The 21,121-nt window shown below is 40.9% G+C and overlaps 1 protein-coding gene across 1 annotated transcript in view; it reads left to right on the forward strand.

Annotated features, from left to right (window-relative positions):
• The first annotated feature begins 11,004 nt into the window (after positions 1-11,004).
• The window catches only part of LOC124556808 (tubulin alpha-1 chain-like), a 38,519-nt gene continuing 28,402 nt past the window's right edge, over positions 11,005-21,121 (forward strand). Inside the window, exon 1 of the mRNA XM_047130826.1 lies at positions 11,005-11,154. Within this exon, the coding sequence (XP_046986782.1) occupies positions 11,152-11,154 (3 nt within the window). The 5' untranslated portion in view covers positions 11,005-11,151. The remainder of the gene's footprint in view (positions 11,155-21,121) is intronic.

Genomic DNA, 21,121 nt, shown 5'->3' on the forward strand with positions numbered 1-21,121 from the left:
GTCTGGAAGCTCCGTAACTATACTACCGCCACTCAGATTCACCATGCCTCTTGGTGGTCGGGTCTTTGTCTTTTTTGGTGGTTTCAGGAGCACGACGGTTCAAATCTGCATCCGGCCAGCGCGATTTACGTTTCCCTTGATTTCCCTTGATCACTCTAGGAAAATGCCACGATGATTACATTGCAAAGGGCACGACAGATTTCCTTCTTCATCCTTTCATAATACGAGCATGTTCTCCATCCCTAATGACCTCGCTGTCGACGGGACGTTAAACTCTAATCTCCCATCTTTTTTTCGGTGGTGATGAATCCACGTGTTTCCACTGCTTGCTTTGCTCCTTTGTTACGGGGTCGTACTGATATACCCAGCAGTAGCCCATTGGTGATTAGGAAGCTAAATAAGTCATCTGGATTGGCCTGACACGCTGCAACATTTTCGCTGATGCCTCAGTTCGGGGGGCTCCCTTTGAATGAGTGTGAGGAATCGTGGTATCCAGCCAGTGACGACGTTTTTCAAGTTCAAAATGTCGTACAAGATATTGACAACTGATCCAAAACTATTTTCACTTTTTATACTATCTCCTCGATTACGATGTGCCTATTTAGAGAACTAGGGCTTCAGCTTCTCTTGCGATTTCCGGTTCTTTCCAGAGATTTGACCTGTCACTTTGTTCTTCATCATTCAGGCTTGTCCGAGCACAATGGAAGCGTATACGATACAAACCACGGTGTCATATCATGACGCATTGCTACCATGCGCTTTCACCAACTCAGCATGTATTGTTGCACCGTTTCCCCCTTCCGATTTAGAAAACGAATTATCACGCGATACTCCACTTTACCCTGGTCTGCACCACTTTGTTTTGCCTACTTTAGCGGTATACTACGGTACTGTGACATGGTAATTTCAATGTGCACCAGGAGTACAGACATAGACCTACGAACAAATAGACGAAATTAGTTGCATAACTTTACCTTTTCGAAAATACAACTGAAACTTAATGCCTATCCTCGTATTAGGCGCTATAACATGAACTTCTTGAACCATGATTAAAGTGCATAGTAATGGGAAGGGAAAGAAGTCACACATTGCAACATGGGAAGATTTAGACGATTAAGCGTCGCCCCACCGTTGAGGTCACTGACGATGGAGCCCAAGTTCGGATTGGACGAGGATAGCAAAGGAAATTCAAATGGAACATGCTGACATTTGCCTGAGGAGATTTATGAAAACTCTCGGAAACCTAAATCGGGATGACTGGAAAGGGATTTGAACTTTGTTCCTCCTGCATACTATGCCAGTTCGTTTACAATAGTATCTCCTCGCTAGGAAATAATCGTGAAGGAAGTAACAGCGGTGACTAAGCGACGCGTGGCCTTGGCATAACTAACCAGAAGCGAAGCGTTAATTTACATCTGAAACAGGAAACGCATGTTAGTTCTCCGCTGCTATTGAGGGAAGGCAGCAGCTGTTGCCTGCAGTGGAAAATCATTTACTGCTCTGACGACATCCTTATCCTGTTCTCGCTACGCTCCTAATGCCGAAGAAGTTCCTCGTTGTGTACCAGGAGTAAAGTGAAGAAAAGTCAGTTGTTTTTCAATAATTGTTAATGGTAGAGAAAAATAAATGAAAAGCATGTGATGTAATAATCGTTGACTGACAGTTTAAATTGTAGTGTAGTGTAGTGTAAGCTGTCGGTTTAGTGGACTTGTTGCATCTTCTAAGTGTCCTGCCAATGAAACGCAACCTTTGGCTCGCCTTCCCCACAATATTATCTATGTGGTCTTTCCAATTGAAGTTGTTCGTAATTTTTACACCCAGGTACTTTGTTGAATTGACAGCCTTGAGAATTTTACTATTTATCGAGTAATCGAATTCCAACGGATTTCTTTTGGAACTCATGTGGATCACCTCACACTTTTCGTTATTTAGCATGAACTGCCACCTGCCACACCATACAGCAATCTTTTCTAAATCGCTTTGCAACTGATACTGGTCTTCGGATGACCTTACTAGACGGTAAATTACAGCATCATCTGCGAACAACCTAAGAGAGCTGCTCAGATTGTCACCCAGGTCATTTATATAGATCAGGAACAGCAGAGGTCCCAGGACGCTTCCTTGGGGAACACCTCATATCACTTAAGTTTTACTCGATGATTTGCCGTCTATTACTACGAACTGCGACCTTCCTGACAGGAAATCACGAATCCAGTCGCACCGCTGAGACGATACCCCATAGGCCCGCAGCTTGATTAGAAGTCGCTTGTGAGGAATGGTGTCAAAAGCTTTCCGGAAATCTAGAAATACGGAATCAACTTGAGATCCCCTGTCGATAGCGGCCATTACTTCGTGCGAATAAAGAGCTAGCTGCGTTGCACAAGAACTATGTTTTCTGAAACCGTGCTGATTACGTATCAATAGATCGTTCCCTTCGAGGTGATTCATAATGTTTGAATACAGTATATGCTCCAAAACCCTACTGCAAACCGAGGTCAATGATATAGGTCTGTAGTTCGATGGATTACTCCTACTACCCTTCTTAAACACTGGTGCGACCTGCGCAATTTTCCAATCTATAGGTACAGATCTATCGGTGAGCGAGCGGTTGTATATGATTGCTAAGTAGGGAGCTATTGTATCAGCGTAATCTGAAAGGAACCTAATCGGTATACAATCTGGACCTGTAGACTTGCCCGTATCAAGCGATTTGAGTTGCATCTCAACCCCTAAGGTATTTACTTCTAAGAACCTCATGCTAGCAGCTGTTCGTGTTTCAAATTCTGGAATATTCCATTCGTCTTCCCTGGTGAAGGAATTTCGGAAAACTGCGTTCAATAACTCCGCTTTAGCGGCACAGTCGTCGGTAACAGTACCATCGGCACTGCGCAGCGAAGGTATTGACTGCGTCTTGCCGCTTGTGTACTTTACATACGACCAGAATTTCTTCGGATTTTCTACCAAATTTCGAGACAATGTTTCGTTGTGGAACCTATTAAAAGCATCTCGCATTGAAGTCCGTGCCAAATTTCGCGCGTCTGTAAATTTTAGCCAATCTTCGGGATTTCGCTTTCTTCTGAACTTCGCATGCTTTTTCCGTTGGCTCTGCAACAGCGTTCGGACCTGTTTTGTGTACCACGGGGGATCAGTTCCATCTCTTACCAGTTTATGAGGTATGAATCTCTCAATTGCTGTTGCTACTATATCTTTGAATTTGAGCCGCATCTCGTCGACATTTGCATAGTCAGTTCGGAAGGAATGGAGATTGTCTCCTAGGAAGGCTTCTAGTGAGACTTTATCCGCTTTTTTAAATAAAATTATTTTGCGTTTGTTTCTGGTGGATTTGGAGGAAACGGTATTGAGCCTAGCTACAACGACCTTGTGATCACTAATCCCTGTATCAGTCATGATGCTCTCTATCAGCTCTGGATTGTTTGTGGCTAAGAGGTCAAGTGTATTTTCGCAACCATTTACAATTCGCGTGGGTTCGTAGACTAACTGCTCGAAATAATTTTCTGAGAAAGCATTTAGGACAATCTCGGAAGATGTTTTCTGCCTACCACCGGTTTTGAACAAGTATTTTTGCCAACAAGTCGAGGGAAGGTTGAAGGCTGAAGTCCCAACCAACTATAACAATAGAATGCAGAAGATTCTTGAAGTCATTTAAGAGGATTCTCCAGTCGTAGAATTTGTTTCTGCTATTATGCTTGTATTTAAAATCCCTGTTAAACTGGTTTTGTACCTTTGCTCAATCAACTATTCGTAAATGCACTGCGTAACACAACATCCTTTTCGAAACCCTGTAATTGTCTCCCATTGCGACGCAGAAGATTGAAATTCTATTTTAAGCTGCTTATAATCTTCTTCTGTTATGGCGCAAAAGAACGGCGCCCTGCAATGTTACGCACGGATTACACAACGCTTCAAATTGGAAACTGTCGACACAAGCGAAGAACTGCCAGAGCTGAAGAAGTTCATTTAAGGTGTAAGATTGGTTAATGACATCAATTGCCAGAGTGGCACTAAAATTTACCACAATTTTACCCAACGCTACCGTCGTCGCGTCAGACGATGGGAAGGTCATTATACCCCTTCTTACCCACATTTCACCCCTTTTTTCGACGACTCTGTGCTGGAGGTCAGAGCGGCGACGCCCAGCGTAGAAATCACGCGGTTTTCTTATGTGTGGCCGAGGACAACATTTCAGACACACCACGTCTCTGTACCAACACGAAAAGGCATCAGGGTGTGGCATAAAAGGCGCCAGTTAAATCACCAAACGTGTAATATGGTGGAGAAGGACTCAAAATTCCCATTAAGCAATCCAGATTAAGGCTTTCTGTGGTTTCTCTAACGTGCTTACGGCAAGTGCCAAGAGGGTTTTCTCGAAGGGAACATGGTCAATTTCGTTTTCCATCTTTGACCTATCCGAACTGCACTCTGTCTCTGACGACTCCGCCGTCGACGGCATGTTAAGTATTGATCTTTCCATCTTTGGTTTTCAAACATAAAGGAGCAGTCAATGAAAAGAAGACAGATGGAAATGATTAAATAAACTGTTTATTACGTCAAAAGTAATCGGCATAACTGTTAATACATTTATCCCACTGTGAGAAAAGACGATCAATCTCTTATGGAAAAATGTTTGTTTTTGCCTACGGAACTATGGTTGTATCTCTACGTGCACTTCTTTGTTCAAAGGAAATCGGCGGCCACGAATGTCTCTCTTCAGGGCTCCAAAAATGGGGAAATCACATGGGGAGAAATCTGGACTGTATGGAGGATATGTAAGGGCTTACCAGCGAAACTGCTGCAGCGTACTCGAAACAACGTTGGCAATATGTGGGTGGTCCCATATATTGCAGAAGTTTCGGCGGAAAACCCTTGCACATTCTCCATACAGTCCCTATCTCTGCCCATGCGATTTCCGCTTTTTCTTGGAGACCGGAAGAAACACACTCATATTCGTCGATTTGCTTCGGACGTCGAGGTGCACGCCTAGGTACAGTTATGGTTCCGTAGGCTAGTATGCTACGCAGATTCAAGTCAGCGTTGCTGAACGTACATCTGGACGACTTTCTTTCAGACACTATTAGATCTATCGGTTGCATCTAGATTGGAAAGGGTCCTTAGAGTGCAAGTCGTTGATCGCATCCAGCTGAGCTGTGTCCACTCATGAACTGCTTGAGATATTCTCTCTTCAAAGAACGAAAGTGGCTGAAGGTTTGTGCTTGCGATAGCTCGAAAATGAGCGCAGGCGGTGTTCGTACTTCTTAGCTGTTACATTCATTCAGTCTCACAAACGGGAACTGCGTTCTGTAACTGTACAATAATATCATCGTGAGCGTATATGTTCTAAAGATATCTTAGGGAAAACGCCAATTTGTATATTTTACGTAGCTGGATCAGCTTTTGACTCTTCAGATAGAGCAAATGACGCGTGGTTCGATAGGTTTACTGTCGCTGTTTTGATCTTTTCCTTCCAGGTCTGTCTTTTTTCCAATTTTTGTGTTGGTGAGTGGAACAGGAGGGGAGTAGTTGTTTCCTTTGTATGTTGTATTATATTCTTATGTTTACCTTTCTCAGCCTACCGATGAGAATTAATGAGCTTTGTTCTGCTATTTTCTAATGATTTACTTACTTATATGGAAGAGAAAAGTAAATTTTCCAGCATGTCTACAGTAACTGCAGCACTACGAGGCAGGCGCTGGTGTTTTTGGCAATTGGCTCAAAAAAAAAAAAAAAAAAAAAAAAAAAAAAAACGTAGCTCTGAGCACTATGGGACTTAACTTCTGAGGTCATCAGTCCCATAGAACTTAGAACTACTTAAACCTAACTAACCTAAGGACATCACACACATCCATGCCCGAGGCAGGATTCGAGCCTGCGACCGTAGCGGTCTCGCGGTTCCAGACTGTAGCGCCTAGAACCGCTCGACCACCCAGGCCGGCCTTTTGGCAATTGTAACCACTGATACATCCACTCGCACCATTACGACAGCCATTTATCCAACATGAACTGTGAAACGCTTCCTGTAGTATCCATATACACCGGTGTGCAAAATTAAGGGCGAAAGTAACTGCCACGTAACATGGCTCGATGGAACTTGGACCATGCGTAGAACGAACTGCCACGATAGAGTACAGAAGGTAACTGAAAGAAATACGCTGTGAGACGAGCATGATAGACTCTTTTATTCACTTATTTATTTATTAAGCTTAAGTGACCGCGATTCATGATGGTCCCCTGGAGATTCCAAAAGGCGGGGCATGGATCTTACGAGGGGCATTTGAAAAGTCCGTGCAAAGTCCGAGAGATGGCACCACCGGCTCGTATCGAGGTCATGTTTAGTTAGTAGCATCTTTGGAAAGAATGCACACCAAGTTTCATCCATATTGGTGTATTTCTTTGTGTTTGGCATTCATGTGAATCAAGGAAGTTGAATGATTGTCATTAAATGGACGAAAAAGAATTTCGTGTGGTGATTAAACATTACTTTATGAAAGGCAAAACGCCTCAGGAGACTAAAGAGAAGCTTGATAAACATTACGGTCACTCTGCACCTTCGATTACAATGTTTATAAGTGATTTCAAAATTTTTGGAGTGTCCATAAGGGCACAAGGGTTGCTGAACGTTCTGGACACCCTGTGGATGTTACGACTCCAGAAATAACTGATAAAATCCGTGCTATGGTGATGGATGACAGAAGAGTTGAGGTGCGTGAGATTGCTAGTGCTGTAGGCATCTCGAATGTACGGGTACATAATATTTTGCATAAACATTTGAAAATGAGAAAGCTGTCCGCAAGTTAGGTTCCACGATTGCTCACGCTTGACCAAAAATGGAATTGTGTGAAGTGTTGCAACGATGGTTTGCAGCTGTTCAGGAAGAATCCGCAGGACTTTAAGCGTCGTTACGTCACTGTGGATGAAACATGGATAAATTACTATACTCCTGAGACCAAAGAACAATCTAAACAATGGGTTGCCAATGGAGAATCTGCACCAAACAAGGCGAAGACCATTCCTTCGGCCGGAAAACTTATGGCGACTGTCTTTTGTGATTCACAAGTGATAATCCTCATCGACTATCTGAAAACGGTTAAAACTATTACAGGTGCATATTATTCATCGTTATTGGACCGTCTGAAAACCAAGGTGCAAGAAAACGCCGGCGATTGGACCGCAAAATAGTCCTTTTCGGTCACGACAATACACCAGCACACACCCCAGCAGTTGTGGTCGCAAAATTAATGGAAATAGGATTCCAAATCGTTTCACATCCCCCATGTTCTCCAGACTTGGCTCCCTCGGACTACTATTTGTTTCCGAATTTGGAGAAATGGCTGGCGGGACAAAGATTTTATTCAAACGAGGAGGTGACTGCAGCAACTAATAGCTATTTTGCAGACTTGGACAATTCCTATTATTCAGAAGAGATCAACAAATTAGAACAGCGTTGGACGAAGTGTATAAGTCTAAAAGGAGACTTTGTCGAAAAATACAAAAGGTGTTTGCCAATACGTGCCATTTGCTCAGTATTCAAGATACCTATTAATCCAGCTAACTATTTCTTGGTGCAAAAAAGGGAAATATCATAATTACTTCACCTTTCCTGCCGGCCTGGGTGGCCGAACGGTTCTAGGCGCTACAGTCTGGAACCGCGCGACCGCTGCGGTCACAGGTTCGAATCCTGCCTCGGGCATGGAGGTTTGTGATGTCATTAGGTTAGTTAGGTTTAAGTAGTTCTAAGTTCTAGGGGACTGATGACTTCAGAAGTTAAGTCCCATAGTGCTCAGAGCCTTCTCCTTTCCTAACAACGACGAACTGATTTTGATTCATTGGTACTTACTTATTGTGCTTTGGTTTCATTTTATTTGAAGGTTGATCAAGAAAACTCCCCTTTCAAAACACTCTGTTATTCTGTTTCGTGTTAATACTCTCCGTTAGTCCATCCAACCCGCTAGGATTATTAAAGTGTTGGTCGTTCCGTTCCATGAATTTATTCTCGCCAGCAGCTAAGGATGTGCGTTTCGCCACAGGCAGATCCTAGTATACACAATAAAGCCAAATACAACTGGATGCATCAGTCGCCGCAAAGGCTGCTGGCTAGCAACTGTTTCACATCACCTACCCAGTCCATGGACTCGCAGCTAAAGTTGAGCATGAGATGGTTTTTGTTCTAGAGTTTGCACCTTCCTTTCTGTCTGAGTGTTAACGACAACTTCCCTGTTCTCTCTGACATAATACTCCACTGTCTTGACAATATGTGGTTGCTGAAGAGTTCCCAGAGCTTATGGCTACAGGGGATTGGAGGCACCAAACAGTCTCCAGTTGGGGCATCACCGGTTCGGCAAACCCGAACTCAGTCGTAGATGACTGCGATCCCTGAGCTGTTAGCTATTTGGCAGGATTCTGAGAGCACAGGTAGCGTGAGCACGGTGAGAATTCTGTTTTATGAGCTTTAGAAGGTACTGGTGTCACTGTCTCTGAGAAGCGATAGTCGTCGACAGACTTGGTTATTTTCGTGCGTCGTGTGATCCTCAAGCGATACCTTGAAAATAGCAGAGCAAACGTCATATTCGCAATAATAAATTATTACTTTACTCCAGTTGTCACCGTACACGTACCATCTGCTTGCAATTTTATTTGCTATCTATTTTTAGTCTATGTAGCAGATTACCCGCTTGGTCACAGAAAGGGGGCGGAGCGTGTAGTCGTAAGAAGTAAAACTGGCGAAAACGTGTGGTTATGGCGCATATATCGGCATGATATGTAGTACCAAATCCATTTGTGAAATATTTCATACGAAACGGTCGACAATTCAGCTGTCCTTGATAAAGCGGATATGCTATTTCTAATTTTCGGTAATGAACAAACGTTATTGAACTAAGATTTTCAGCCTTTCTTGCGCAATTAATCTAGTTCAGTGTTTCGTCGCTACACATTCTTTACAATTCAAATCTTGAGAACGTTCTTTGCGAGTGAGAGAATACGTATTTAGTGAAGAAAACTCCAGTTTTTTTGTTTATTTATGAATTTCTCTATAATTAAATGAGTGTTACCTTTTGAATCTTTTGTACTTTAGTTAAAGAACAATCACTGTATTTTGTGGGCATGTGTATTTATAACCACTCTTATTCATTTACAGATATAAACTAAAGCCAAAGTAGCTAGGTGTCCGAATAATTTTTCACACTGACCGTAACACGTTACTGACTCTATCTGTATTTTCCAAAAGAGCGTTTGGACGGCCCTGCATAAGCCATGCACATGTATTTAATAATGATATCTAACCACGATCACTATCTACTCTGGTTTACATTTTCCATGACTTTCAAGTTTCTTCTGTGGAGCTGGAGCGTTTACAAATATTCCACAAGTAATCCTTTCACATCTTTTATCTCAACATGTTTCAAGAAAGTAGGGACAGGTCAAGTTTTATTCGTAAAGTTTGTGTAAATCCGAAGCTTCCCATCATCTAAAAAATTGCGCAGGTGATGAGAAAAATGGGACTGCACATGGCGGAAATTAAAAATGAGAAGATCGAGCACGAATATCGGGAGGCAGTCTCAAGTCTCTCTCTAAGTTTCAGAGTTTAAAGCACTAGACTGGAAACACACAAAGTATTTGGCTTTCTGTGCTGATTAATGACGTAATTCATTTCCCTTCAGAAGATACAATATCTTCGACTGTCTCTTCGATTTGGTCGGAACGAGGTGGTCCTCTCTTCAATACAGCATTAACGCTCTGACAATTAAGATTTAGAATTTTTATTGTATTTCTAGATCACTGAGGTAAATACCCCGTAGATCCTGGACACGCCATGAGCCATTTCCTCTCATATCCTTGAAGAATCTCTAATACCTCGAAGTCCGACAGATAGCTGTATTCTAACCTCCCTCCCTTCTTCGACGTGTACAGAATTCTCGTGAGCGACCAAAACCTATTGCAACATTCATTCATTCTCAGCTGAATTTATTAGATGATTTTTAAATTCAAGAAAGATATCTAACGAACATTTGAAATGTAATGACAAATATCCTTAGAATCATTCGATCATGGGGAAATAATGAAATCGTTTTTCACCCTGCTAAAGACCTGTTTAGAATAAGAATGAGTATTTAGTGATCAAACTTTGCTTCTAAGTGCATTGTAAATTTGGTTCTATGACACAGGCATTTTAAACCTATTCTGAGAACTAACAGAGATTGGTGATCTGAAATTATGTAAATTAAAGAGAAAAGGTCTCTTACCTGATAAAAATGTTTACTATCGATTTTTTTAGCTTGGCGTGACAACTCATTAGGTAAAGCACAATACATTAAATGTCCAGCCGTTTAAGCAAATAAAAAAAGAAGCTGGATGATCACAGAATCCAATGAAAAAGTAAGTTTCACACGAAAACCACAAATTCAAAAGCTGAGGCGACGTCAAACTGCGCTAGTAACATCTTGACACTGAAATGATAAAATTGATATTAATATAAAAAAACACGTGCTTCACTGGTTAAAACACAAAGAAAACAAATAGAAATATTTGAATTGCTGTAAACAGTATTTTGGACCGCGTGCAGTATAAAGGATAACAAAGAAGTGTGGAAATTGTCCTGACGTACGCAAGTTCTTAACGAAACTGCCAACGGTAAGACAAGCTCATCTTATGTTTGTGAGACCTGTAGTAATTTGTATCCTGCTCAAAATTGTTCGTTCGTTAATACATTTGGGTGTGACAGGTTTGTAAGTGTACTGCAGATACTTCTGCCGGTGAAATACCCCATAGTAACACGCCAAGAAAAGAACTGTAATTTCAGGAAAGAAGTCTGTTTGTGTGACTCTCCAGTACCTCAGTGACCTCTTTGTGAGAATACAGGGCAGTTTTCTGTATCGGCGTCCGTGTCCGCTGCAGTTGCTTCGACTTATACTTGTTCCATCTCTCCCCGACACATCATTGAAATCCCGGTCCTCTCATTCTTCCGAAACGAGCCGCGTGTTGTCACAGTGTAGGAAGCTCCACCCTGAGGGCCATTTCTTGCGTGGCGCCCCAAAAATAAACCTTCTCCGGCCGTCTGCCAGCAGAGTCTTTAGTAGCGAAGAAGCGAGTGTCTCGAATACCTGTTGCAGCGAGAGATCTTACGTAAATTGGACAAAAATGGTTGGTTTATGTACCTTATTCATTTCTTTTGAACGTAGTTATAGTTTTACGTATCTTTTATCTTTCCTCGTGTTCGAAAGCTGTTGTTGTAAGTTCAAAGCTAAGGATAAGTATGACCACGTGCATGAAACCTGTGGGGGTATGTATCTATACTTTCCTGAATGAAGTGTGTGAAGGCCATCTGATTGTAGTTATTTCAGAATACTATCTGAACACTTAAAAACTAAGCTGTGTAAAGGAACAAAGGAAACTGCCCGACTACATTACGCCTGAGTGAGCCGGACAAATTCGGATTTAATAAGTAGAAGTACTGAGACGTGATCATATAATTTATTAGTATTCATTTCCTTCTCCTTTTATCGTTGAAGACTGTGAGTACTTGTTAATACAAATTCATGAGATGATGTAATCTGCAACATGTGCGCACTTGCCAATATGTTACAACTCTTTGGCATCTTCATAGAAAGTGACAATGATTCTATATTTACTGACTAATAATGCCGCGCAACGAGCGTCAGATTCTTGAAGCTTTGAAGATGATGTCCAACTGAAAATCCATGAAATCTTAGAATATGGATGCCAACTTTTGCAAGCGCCTTTGTTTCGTTAATTGCATTGATAGTGGTACCATTCCATAAGTACATACAATGATATAAAAGGTGTGCATTAGAAATAAATTTTGCTTCTTCTTCCGGACAAGGAATATATTTACAAAATAATGCCTCTTTAAATGTTCTTGTGCTTTTTAGTGTATGAAGATTGTTGGGCAGATCCTAAGGGAGGATTAACTCACAAAAATGACAGACAATTTTGATGATCAGTTCCATGTATTAATATCAATAGTGCCAAGGTTGCTCAGTGGAAAATTCATTGCAAGATGATTTGTTTTAGAACAGATTAGCGACACATTTGCCAGAGTAGAAATATATAACATACACAGAAACTGTATCAAATTCAGTTGTTTGGATTCGAACCACGATGTGACCCACAATGTTAACCTATCTCAAATACTGACAAGAATTGTAGCTACAAGTAAGCAGTGATAATGTAAAAACAAGGTAAACTGTTGATACGTGAAATAAAATCAAGGAAACCTACGTTTTAAGCTCAGATTTCGTCTAATGAGAGGTAAGAGGCAGCATCCGTACATAAGTCAATCATCTGACCAGAATATATACTTTCAGTTCAGTGATCTTTCATGCTGTCCGCCTGTTTAACTGAGCGATAACATACTTGCCTCCCATGTACTGGGCCTGGGTTCGATTCCGGGCTGGTTTGGAGATTTTTCTCCGCGTGGGGACTGGGTGTTGTGCTATCAATATTTCATCCTTATCATCGGCCGCAAGTCACCCAAAAGTGGCGCCGACTGAAATAAGACTTGCACTTGGCGGCCGAACCCAAATGGGACATCCCGGCCAGCAGTGCTATACGACCATTTCATTTCCATCTGTCATGCTCTGTTAATTTTCATTAGGTCACAGGTTTACAATGCAGTGTTTTCTCCCTTGTTTGACAATAGTCAGGAATACTGTAAATAGCGAATATAAGCGTAATGTGTTTATATACATAGTAAAATGACGTAAAACTTAAATATTGCAAATACTTGTCAGCGAACGTGCTCCATTATGAAGAAAAGTCACGAAACACTGTTTTACTTTTGGTGTACGAGAAGTATGTCTTTCTCCTTCGAAGTATTTAACTGAGTTACCTCCTACATACAACAATACTTACAGTAATTTAAATGCATGTTGTAGTTCTTTTCCATCTTCACAGAAAGTTACAATGACGCTATATTTACTGGCTAATAAACTCAGACTACTCGCGTCACGTTCTTGAAGCTCTGAAGAAGAAGATGTTCAACTGCAAATTCATGGAATCTCAGAATATGAACTGAATGCGTAAAACCGTATCCTGATATTACTATCCAGTTCTATTATTTATCCAGTTGTGTATCAGGGCCCAAATGGAAGACAGGGCCATTGTATAAAAGGTTCTGCAGTTTGTAGAATAAGCAGTCAGTTATGTATCAACATGAAGGTCCAAATGCTATGCCTCATCATTGTGATTACACTGTTCTGCTAAGAGCTATTGAGTTCTTGACTTAGCAGATTTGGACGCTCACCGTTCTGTATATATCCTCAATATGCTGACTTCAAAATGTTTCAAGTTTAGTTATTGTGTTGAATTATGGAGAGTATGAAATGTATTTTTCTGTTGTTGACAGTTTTCACCATGTACCTTAATAGGGTTCCCATAATTTAAGTGTAACTGAACGAGAAATTTCTCTTAAACTGACTAAAAATGGACGAAATTTCGGAAGCAGAAACCAGGAGAAATCTCGAGGACATTTCTGTTAAGCTTAAAAAATGACATAATTAATAAAAATATTTTATCGGCTTAGTGATTACCACTGTCTGTAGCTGTACCACAATAACTAGCCTTTGAAAGATCATCGCTATTTTTATTTTATTTTTTGTGGGGAGGGGGGGGGGGGCGGGTATCGCGTGCTAACACTGATCTCACAATTGCTGTTGATTTTATTCCGCCCAGCGTCACATTTTTTACTACTCGCAATCATTAAAATCCTTGGAACTTAGCCTAGAAGTACAGTCCACTGATTTCAAAGACATTTTATGTTTAATAGTATGATAGCACATTGCTGATTCCTCTGCTGTTACTAATTTGCCTTGTGTAAATGAATTTGGGATAAAATAACTGTCCATTTTTTGTTCTTGCAGAGTACACGTTTGATTTACGTTTTACGGCGGTTAAATGATCCGTAATATCTACTCTACCTGCATGTGCAATGGAAACGCAACACTTACAAATTATAACTTCCACTTCATAGTGACTTCTCCCTCATTTTATGAAAAACTTCTTGGAATGAACACTTCCCCTTTGGCACTGTGAGTTCACTTGAAAGAATCAAATACTTTAATAACAAATTAACTGCTATGTGACTTAGAGCAACATAGAAGCACATTGGTGGAAAGCTTAATCTAAATTGAGATAAGGGGCAACAATGGAAACTTAGCAGCATTACCACACAATAAGATTCCTTAACGGATTCAGTTAGCTGCGATAATAAAACCTTAGTTATTTAGATAACAGCTGGAGTTGAAATACAGATTAAGGCAAGAATTTGGAGAAAAAGTAGACAGTCTTAGAATATTCCTCTGAAATCCGAAATCCGGATCAAACTGCCGTCCGGAAAACCGGGACATTTGGCAACCCTAAGTCCTTTCTTCATTTATCATTATTCTCTCTTCGTTTGATTTCATTTCAGTTCAACGTATTATAGGCATTTCTGACCGTATTCACATTTCCTTCCTTCTTCTTTCTTCCAAGACATTTGGCTTAAACATGTTCCAAAGAGGGCCGTTCGAAGTGCATGACGAGATAGGCCCACGCCAAGGGTGCAGGCACACAGAGGGCACAGAATCTGACCAATTAAAAAAATGTGGTTTACAAGTTAACCCGAAGAAGTACGTGAATTCTCCTACCCCTCGTATTCCTACCTTCCGCCCATGAGAAGAAGCACTTCCCTCGGCCGGTGATTGTAAAAGCACGCTGTGTCCTTTCTAAAGTGTCATTTCGTCCTTGCAATATGATGAAGACACTACTACGATCAAACAGACGTCTATCGATAACATGGTTTACGTGGTAACAGTGGGCTTAGTTCACACAGTTTGTCGTGTACACAACTTGCTCCTGCTCAACAATGGGGCTATTTCTGCAGCTTTGCTACGGTATTGTACGACCTCGGAGGTCGGTAAGCCGTTGCTGAACGAATATGGTATTTTACTGAGGGCATCCGGTTTTTACCGTATGAGGACTGGAGCGACACTGTTTGAACAAGAGTGCTTTAAAGTATTTAACACAATCATAAGTGCACTAGATAACAGATCTCACAAGTACCAAAACATTTCATCTGACTAACTTCCTGTCAGGAAACGCCTTAAACGAGAGCTCTGTGTCTTATATTGAAATATGTGCAGCTGATTTTGTTGTCAAATATAGCAGAGATGTCGATACAGCGTAGCTAGTTAAAGTAATAGCTGCTTTGAAATTCCAGGTTTTCAGAACAGATCAAAAGCATTGAAACGGATTTCCGTTTGGATATTTCGAAGGTTTTGCGAAGCACTGGTGTAAGTAAGTGATGCTTATCCAAACGTCGAAATAGATTTGCGAGCGACTGCAGTATTTTGAGTGAAAGCAGGCTGTTAACTCTAAAATAATGTCCATAGGATGTGACACAGCTGTTAAACTTGACTTCAGTGAGGATATCAGTTTGTTTTTTCGCTCAAAACAAAGAAACGCAAGTTAAAATTATAATACAAACATAATTATTGAAAGGGATGTTTTCTCAGCTCTTAATTAAAACCCTTTTTCTTCTATTTCTGGTTAGTAATGTATTCACAATTGACAATTTATAAAGAACAAATAAAACCTGTTCTTTGTTATTGTTGTTATTATTTGCATATGGATCCTGTTGCATCACGCAGTAGTTTCAGATTAGTGTTCCCGATCTTCCACATGGTTCTTCTTCTCTCTGCGTAGGCCATTTTTCTTTCTTCAGTTCAATTGATTCCTTTTTCTTTTTAATCTTTCGATTCAACAGATTCCTGTCTACCACTTCCATTGCTTTTCTCGACTTCCTTTTTAACTTGTTTGGTCCATGACATATTCTTTAATTGTCCAATGTATCCCATAATCTTGTGTCAAAGCCTTGTTGTTGGGAGTCTTTGAACATGTCCATAAAATTTGTATCCTCGTTTTCTAATGTTTGCTGCCAGGTTTGACAATTTCTCTGTTGCTTTACGGTATTTTAGTCTCAGGTCTTCCGTTTTGTCTTGGCCAAGAATTTTCCTCACAGTTCTTTGTGCATTCCCAGTACGTATTCCAGATCGCCTTTTCTGTTGAGAATTAAAACTTACGCTCACGTACAGAGCTTCAGGTGTTTTAACGTCTAACTTTTGTAAGTGTGGATAAGCACTTTTGGTTGTAAATGCCATGAGTTCTCCTGCATGCTGTCTAGAGTTTTTGTAATCGAAGTCTCAGTGCTTCCGTTACTGGTCTCGTTTGTTCTATGACCATTTTCGTTTGCCATACTTCGTGTCTAATTTCTGAACGTTAAATTTAGTACAAATCAGTCAAAAAATAATAAAATAAAATAAAAAAACGGGGATTAGTTGGCCAGCTTTTTCATCGCATTCTTTAAAGACTTCTGTCATCGCTGTAACTTCACTGTCCGCTGATATCGCTGAATCTCCGAAAGTTAAGCAAGAGTTATTAACGTTATCTTTGTTCTTTCAAGCAGAATAAATTTTCAGAGATTTTGATTTTTTAAATTCTTTTCCCTATTTGATTTTTTAATTATTTTTCTCATTTTCTAAAGAATTCACCTAGAATGAGATTGAAGTTGAATAGTGATAGCCCATCTGCTTCACGAACTCTTGTATTAGGTTCAATTTTTCCCAATCAATTTTTACTTTGGACGTTGAGTCTGTCAGTGTTTCATTAATGATACTTGCTGTTTTTCAGTCTAGTCCCTGCCCTTCTAGGATATGAAACAGAGAATGTCGGTCTTCCAAGTCATTCTTCTTGAAGTCGACAAAAGGGTAGATGATAGAGCTGGTTCGAGTTGTCATATATTTTTAATGTCTTTTTAGATTGAAGCTCTGTTCTACGCATCATCATCACGGTAGAAAGATCGCTTGGTATTCGCCCATCTTAAGTTCACGCTGTGTTTGTGTTCCTTTGAAGTAAACATACTGAGAATATCTTCTATGTGATTCGAAGGAGGGGGGCCTTCCTGCAGTTACTGACGCCTGTCCTGACACCCTTTTTGAGGGGTGGATGGATGAATGCGTACTTCAAATCTTCTGGCAGTTTTTCTGTGTGCCAAATATCCGTGATGATTTAAGTGTAAGTTCTGAAAGTGAGTTTTTCCCTATGTACTTCAATAACTCTGCGATTATTCCATTTTCCCCAGATGTGCTGCTGCATTTTAGTCTAAGAGTATGTTTGTAGATTTCATATCTGGTGGATGAATGTGATTCTGTGTGTGTGTGTGTGTGTGTGTGTGTGTGTGTCTGTGTGTGTGTGTGTGTGTCATAGTAATAGTAGTAGTAGTAGTAGTAGTAGTCGTCGTCGTCTCCCTGGGAAATCTTGTAGGTGGTTCTGGACAGTTGTGTAGGTCAGAGAAGGACCGAAATTGCTCCCTGCAGTTGTGAATTATCAGAGCGAGTTTACCGTCCTGCTTTCTAAAACACCCTTTCCCCGTTATGTATCCACTGATCCCTCCACTGAACGACCTGCATTAGTCACGCTTGTTGTACTTCGTAAAGCTAATTTAAAAAATTTAGTATTGTTATTGATGTGTCTCCTCCATCTCTGCCTGATTAATATTACCACCTGATTTTTAATCTCGAAAAAGTGTTGTTCAGTTCACGGTGATTTTTTGCTTTTGTATTTCTGTAAGGCTCTCTTTCTTTCTTCCAAAGTGTGGTACCATGCTTTGTCCCAGTAAGATTGTTTCCAGTGGGTTAGCTTTATGGCTTTCTGTATGGTCTTGGTTTGGAACTCTTCCCAGTGTCTGCCCTTTGTTTCTCCCGTTCCTATTTTATATTGCAGGAGTTTTTTGGATCCTTTCTGTGTCAATTTTCTGAAGGTGTATACTGTTGCAGTGTGATCTTTTGGAGTAAATTCAACTTTGGTGCGAACACGATCGATCCGAGTCGACGTCTGAAGCTCTGTGGATTTGTACATCATGATTTTCAAATTTTTTTGTTGGCACAACGCAATGAAACGGCCCATTCTTGTTTGTGAATTTCTGTGCTGAGAAATTGCCAGTCGTTTGTTGGTGTACTTTTTCTCTGCCAAGTTGTGCTATGGAATTGCCTTGTAAGATTCTTACGCCTGTTCTTTATTATACATCATAATGTACAGTAGCTCCATAAACAATACATCAATGCAATACCGTTTTACTTTTATACTACTTGCGATTTTTTTGCTGCAATTATACATTTAGTTCGTTGTGTGCGATGTTTTATATAAATATAGTTCAGTTAACCAACATTTTCAATAATGCTTAATTTTTCTTAAACCTACTCAAACCTACTCAAAAACTAGGTGAAACTACGTAGAAAAAAATGCAGAAATGTAGTTTTACGATTCGAGGGGGAAGGAGGGGGAGCAGAATTAACAGTTCTGCAAAGGGTACGTGATCACTTCGGTACGGCGCCGGTTAGTAATAATGTTACTGTGTCGAATTAAGAAAACGTATGAAACGTAAAATAATTTGTAATGTTTTCAGCTCTTGGTGCCCCACAGCTTGCATATCGTGTTTCACACCTCCGTCAGCTGCTATGAAAATCTCATCAACAGGCACAACGAAATTTTCAAATACAGCATCTGTGTGGACACATACATGACATTGCATCTCCCTTTACCCGAAGTCGAAAACAGGAAATGGACAAGAGAACTCAATTTATATAATCCTTAATATAGTAGCACACCGCATCCATGAAAAGTGTTCATTTGAAACCGTGGGAGTTCACTGTAGGTTTTACGTGATTCATCCTTTTCTTCAGTTCTGTGAAGAAAGTAGGAGGGTCAACGCTGGTTGTCGTTTGACATTCCTGGAAGAAGTTTCCAAGTAATTTCAGCGCAGTACCTTAAAACATGTGGGGACGTCAATCCACAAAAAGTATAGTACCAACACGTACTAGCTGGTACTGAAGCCCCATATTTCATTAAAACTCAGTGCGAGATACATAAAACACTACCACAGAAACCAATTGAACGAAACATACTGGTCTAAAGGCGGGAAGGCAGAGAGTCTAAAAACAAAGATATTTTACACTTAACTATACAGAGATAGTTCTCGTCTAATTGCGTCGTCACATAGGTTCCCCCCACCCCTTACAGAGTGGAGCATCTGGAATGAAGGGAGATCCGTGGCGTACAGTTCTATCAGCCACAGTGGGGGTTGGCGGTAAAATCGGAGAAGCCGATTGTCTGATGAAGAATGGTCTGATGATGACGTACACTTGACAACAGCCGTATTTAGGCGTCGGGGCGAATATAGGGGGAGCGGCCCAAAGCATTGTCTTCTTGCAACAGGTAGGCCAGTCTGACACGTTCCAAGGACACCGTCGTGGGCTTGCCAGAAACCAACATCGTCACAATGTGTTCATACCGTGACAATACGAGATAAGGAACTGAGTGTGTTTTCAACGGAATTTTGACAGAGTCAGGACACATTATAACATGAGAGTACGTATATAACGTGAGAGCATGTACGTAAATCTTAATGTACGAAGATATCAAGATCCGCGTGCCAATGTGCTGGAGATGGCGAAATTTGGAAATACAATTATTGACTTGTTGCAAGATGAATGGAAGGTCTCGCAGCATGTAGACGTATAGCTGTTCTAAAACTTTCGAAGGATGTCTGAATGGTTCACCATGCATTAACTCTCCTGCAGAAGCCCGAATATCGGATTTAATTGCAGCACATAGTCTCAGTAACACTAGCGGTAGGGCAGATAGCCACAAAGAGCCATGACAGACTAGGGAAGACTTTAAAGTGCGATGCTATCGTTCCATCATCCCGTTACTGACCGGCTGATAGCTGGTGGTATGATGGTGTTTAAAGTCATGTAAGTGTACCAGTTCGTGGAACCAACTAAACTTAAATTGACGTTCTTGTTCAGTTGTGATGTTGTTGGTTAGACTCTTCAGTTCAGAGCGACTGGTCGTGCTTATTTCCGGTCGCTATTGTTCTTTGGGTAGCTGCGAGGAGTTTTGCATTTTCTCTCCTCTTGGCCGAATCGGAAATAATACCAATACCAGTTGTGTAACTGGTTGTTGACATCGCGGCGAGAGCTCAAATGGTTCAAATGGCTCTAAGCACTATGGGATTTAACATCTGAGGTCTTCAGTCCCCTAGACTTAGAACTACTTAAACCTAACTAACCTAAGGACATCACACACATTCATGCCCGAGGCAGGATTCGAATCTGCGACCGTAGCAGCCCCGTGGTTCCGGACTGAAGTGCCTAGAACCGCTCGAACACAGACGCCGGCGGTGAGAACTTCGCCGGCTGCTGTGCTGTGGGCTTTTCTGAATTTGTGCTGTTTCTGTCAGATTGTGGGAGTTGCTGCCCTCTAGAGACGTCCAAAGCATTTAAATGTGTGACGCTATTACTACTTTGTGGGTCCCCGCACGACTTGTTATGTAATAAAATCCTACGTATGCGCTCAGTTACCAATAACTAATAATACAAGTCCGCAGTATCATCTGAAACTACAGCACTTTTGATAGCGAAAGCCAAATGACTGCAGCATACCTGTTTTAATGTTGCATCAGACACTTCAGCTTCATTCACTGGTGTTCTTATGTTATATCAGAATTCAGACGGAGATTTATCACCAGTAACTTTACTTTTCAGAAATTGTTGAATGCGTAGGTCTCTTGATTTGCCAACGTAGCGGAGCATATCGTCTTTAAGCTGTTCATACTTGTAAGGAAGGTTGTGTTATGAGCGATGTTTGACAAAAATAAAAGAGTTTGAGTGTCTAAAGCACTGACAGTCTGGATGAAGTATAGACTGTCATCACATACACCATAGGCCACAAACGAAAGTTCCAGTTGTTTGTACCGTAGGTCCAGGTGTTGTGGCATGTACAGCGGAGAAACGATTTTGTTTTGTGGCACTTAAGACGTGATGCAGCTAACCATAAATTGTCTATAGGCTAAATATCGTGCAAATTGTCAGGCATTTCTCCATCATTTGGAAGTACTGGAAGGGCAAGGATTACTGTTATTTTTTTCCGAATTGCACGGTAACTGTTCTGACAAGACAGCATCTGTTGCAGCAAACGTAGTATCCCCACACTTAATGTGTTTCTCACGATCCGTGGGTTTCTTTGGAATCAACTCGTCTGAGGACATCGATCC

The sequence above is a fragment of the Schistocerca americana genome, chromosome X (genome assembly GCF_021461395.2).
Source record: "Schistocerca americana isolate TAMUIC-IGC-003095 chromosome X, iqSchAmer2.1, whole genome shotgun sequence".
NCBI classification, from domain to species: domain Eukaryota; kingdom Metazoa; phylum Arthropoda; class Insecta; order Orthoptera; family Acrididae; genus Schistocerca; species Schistocerca americana.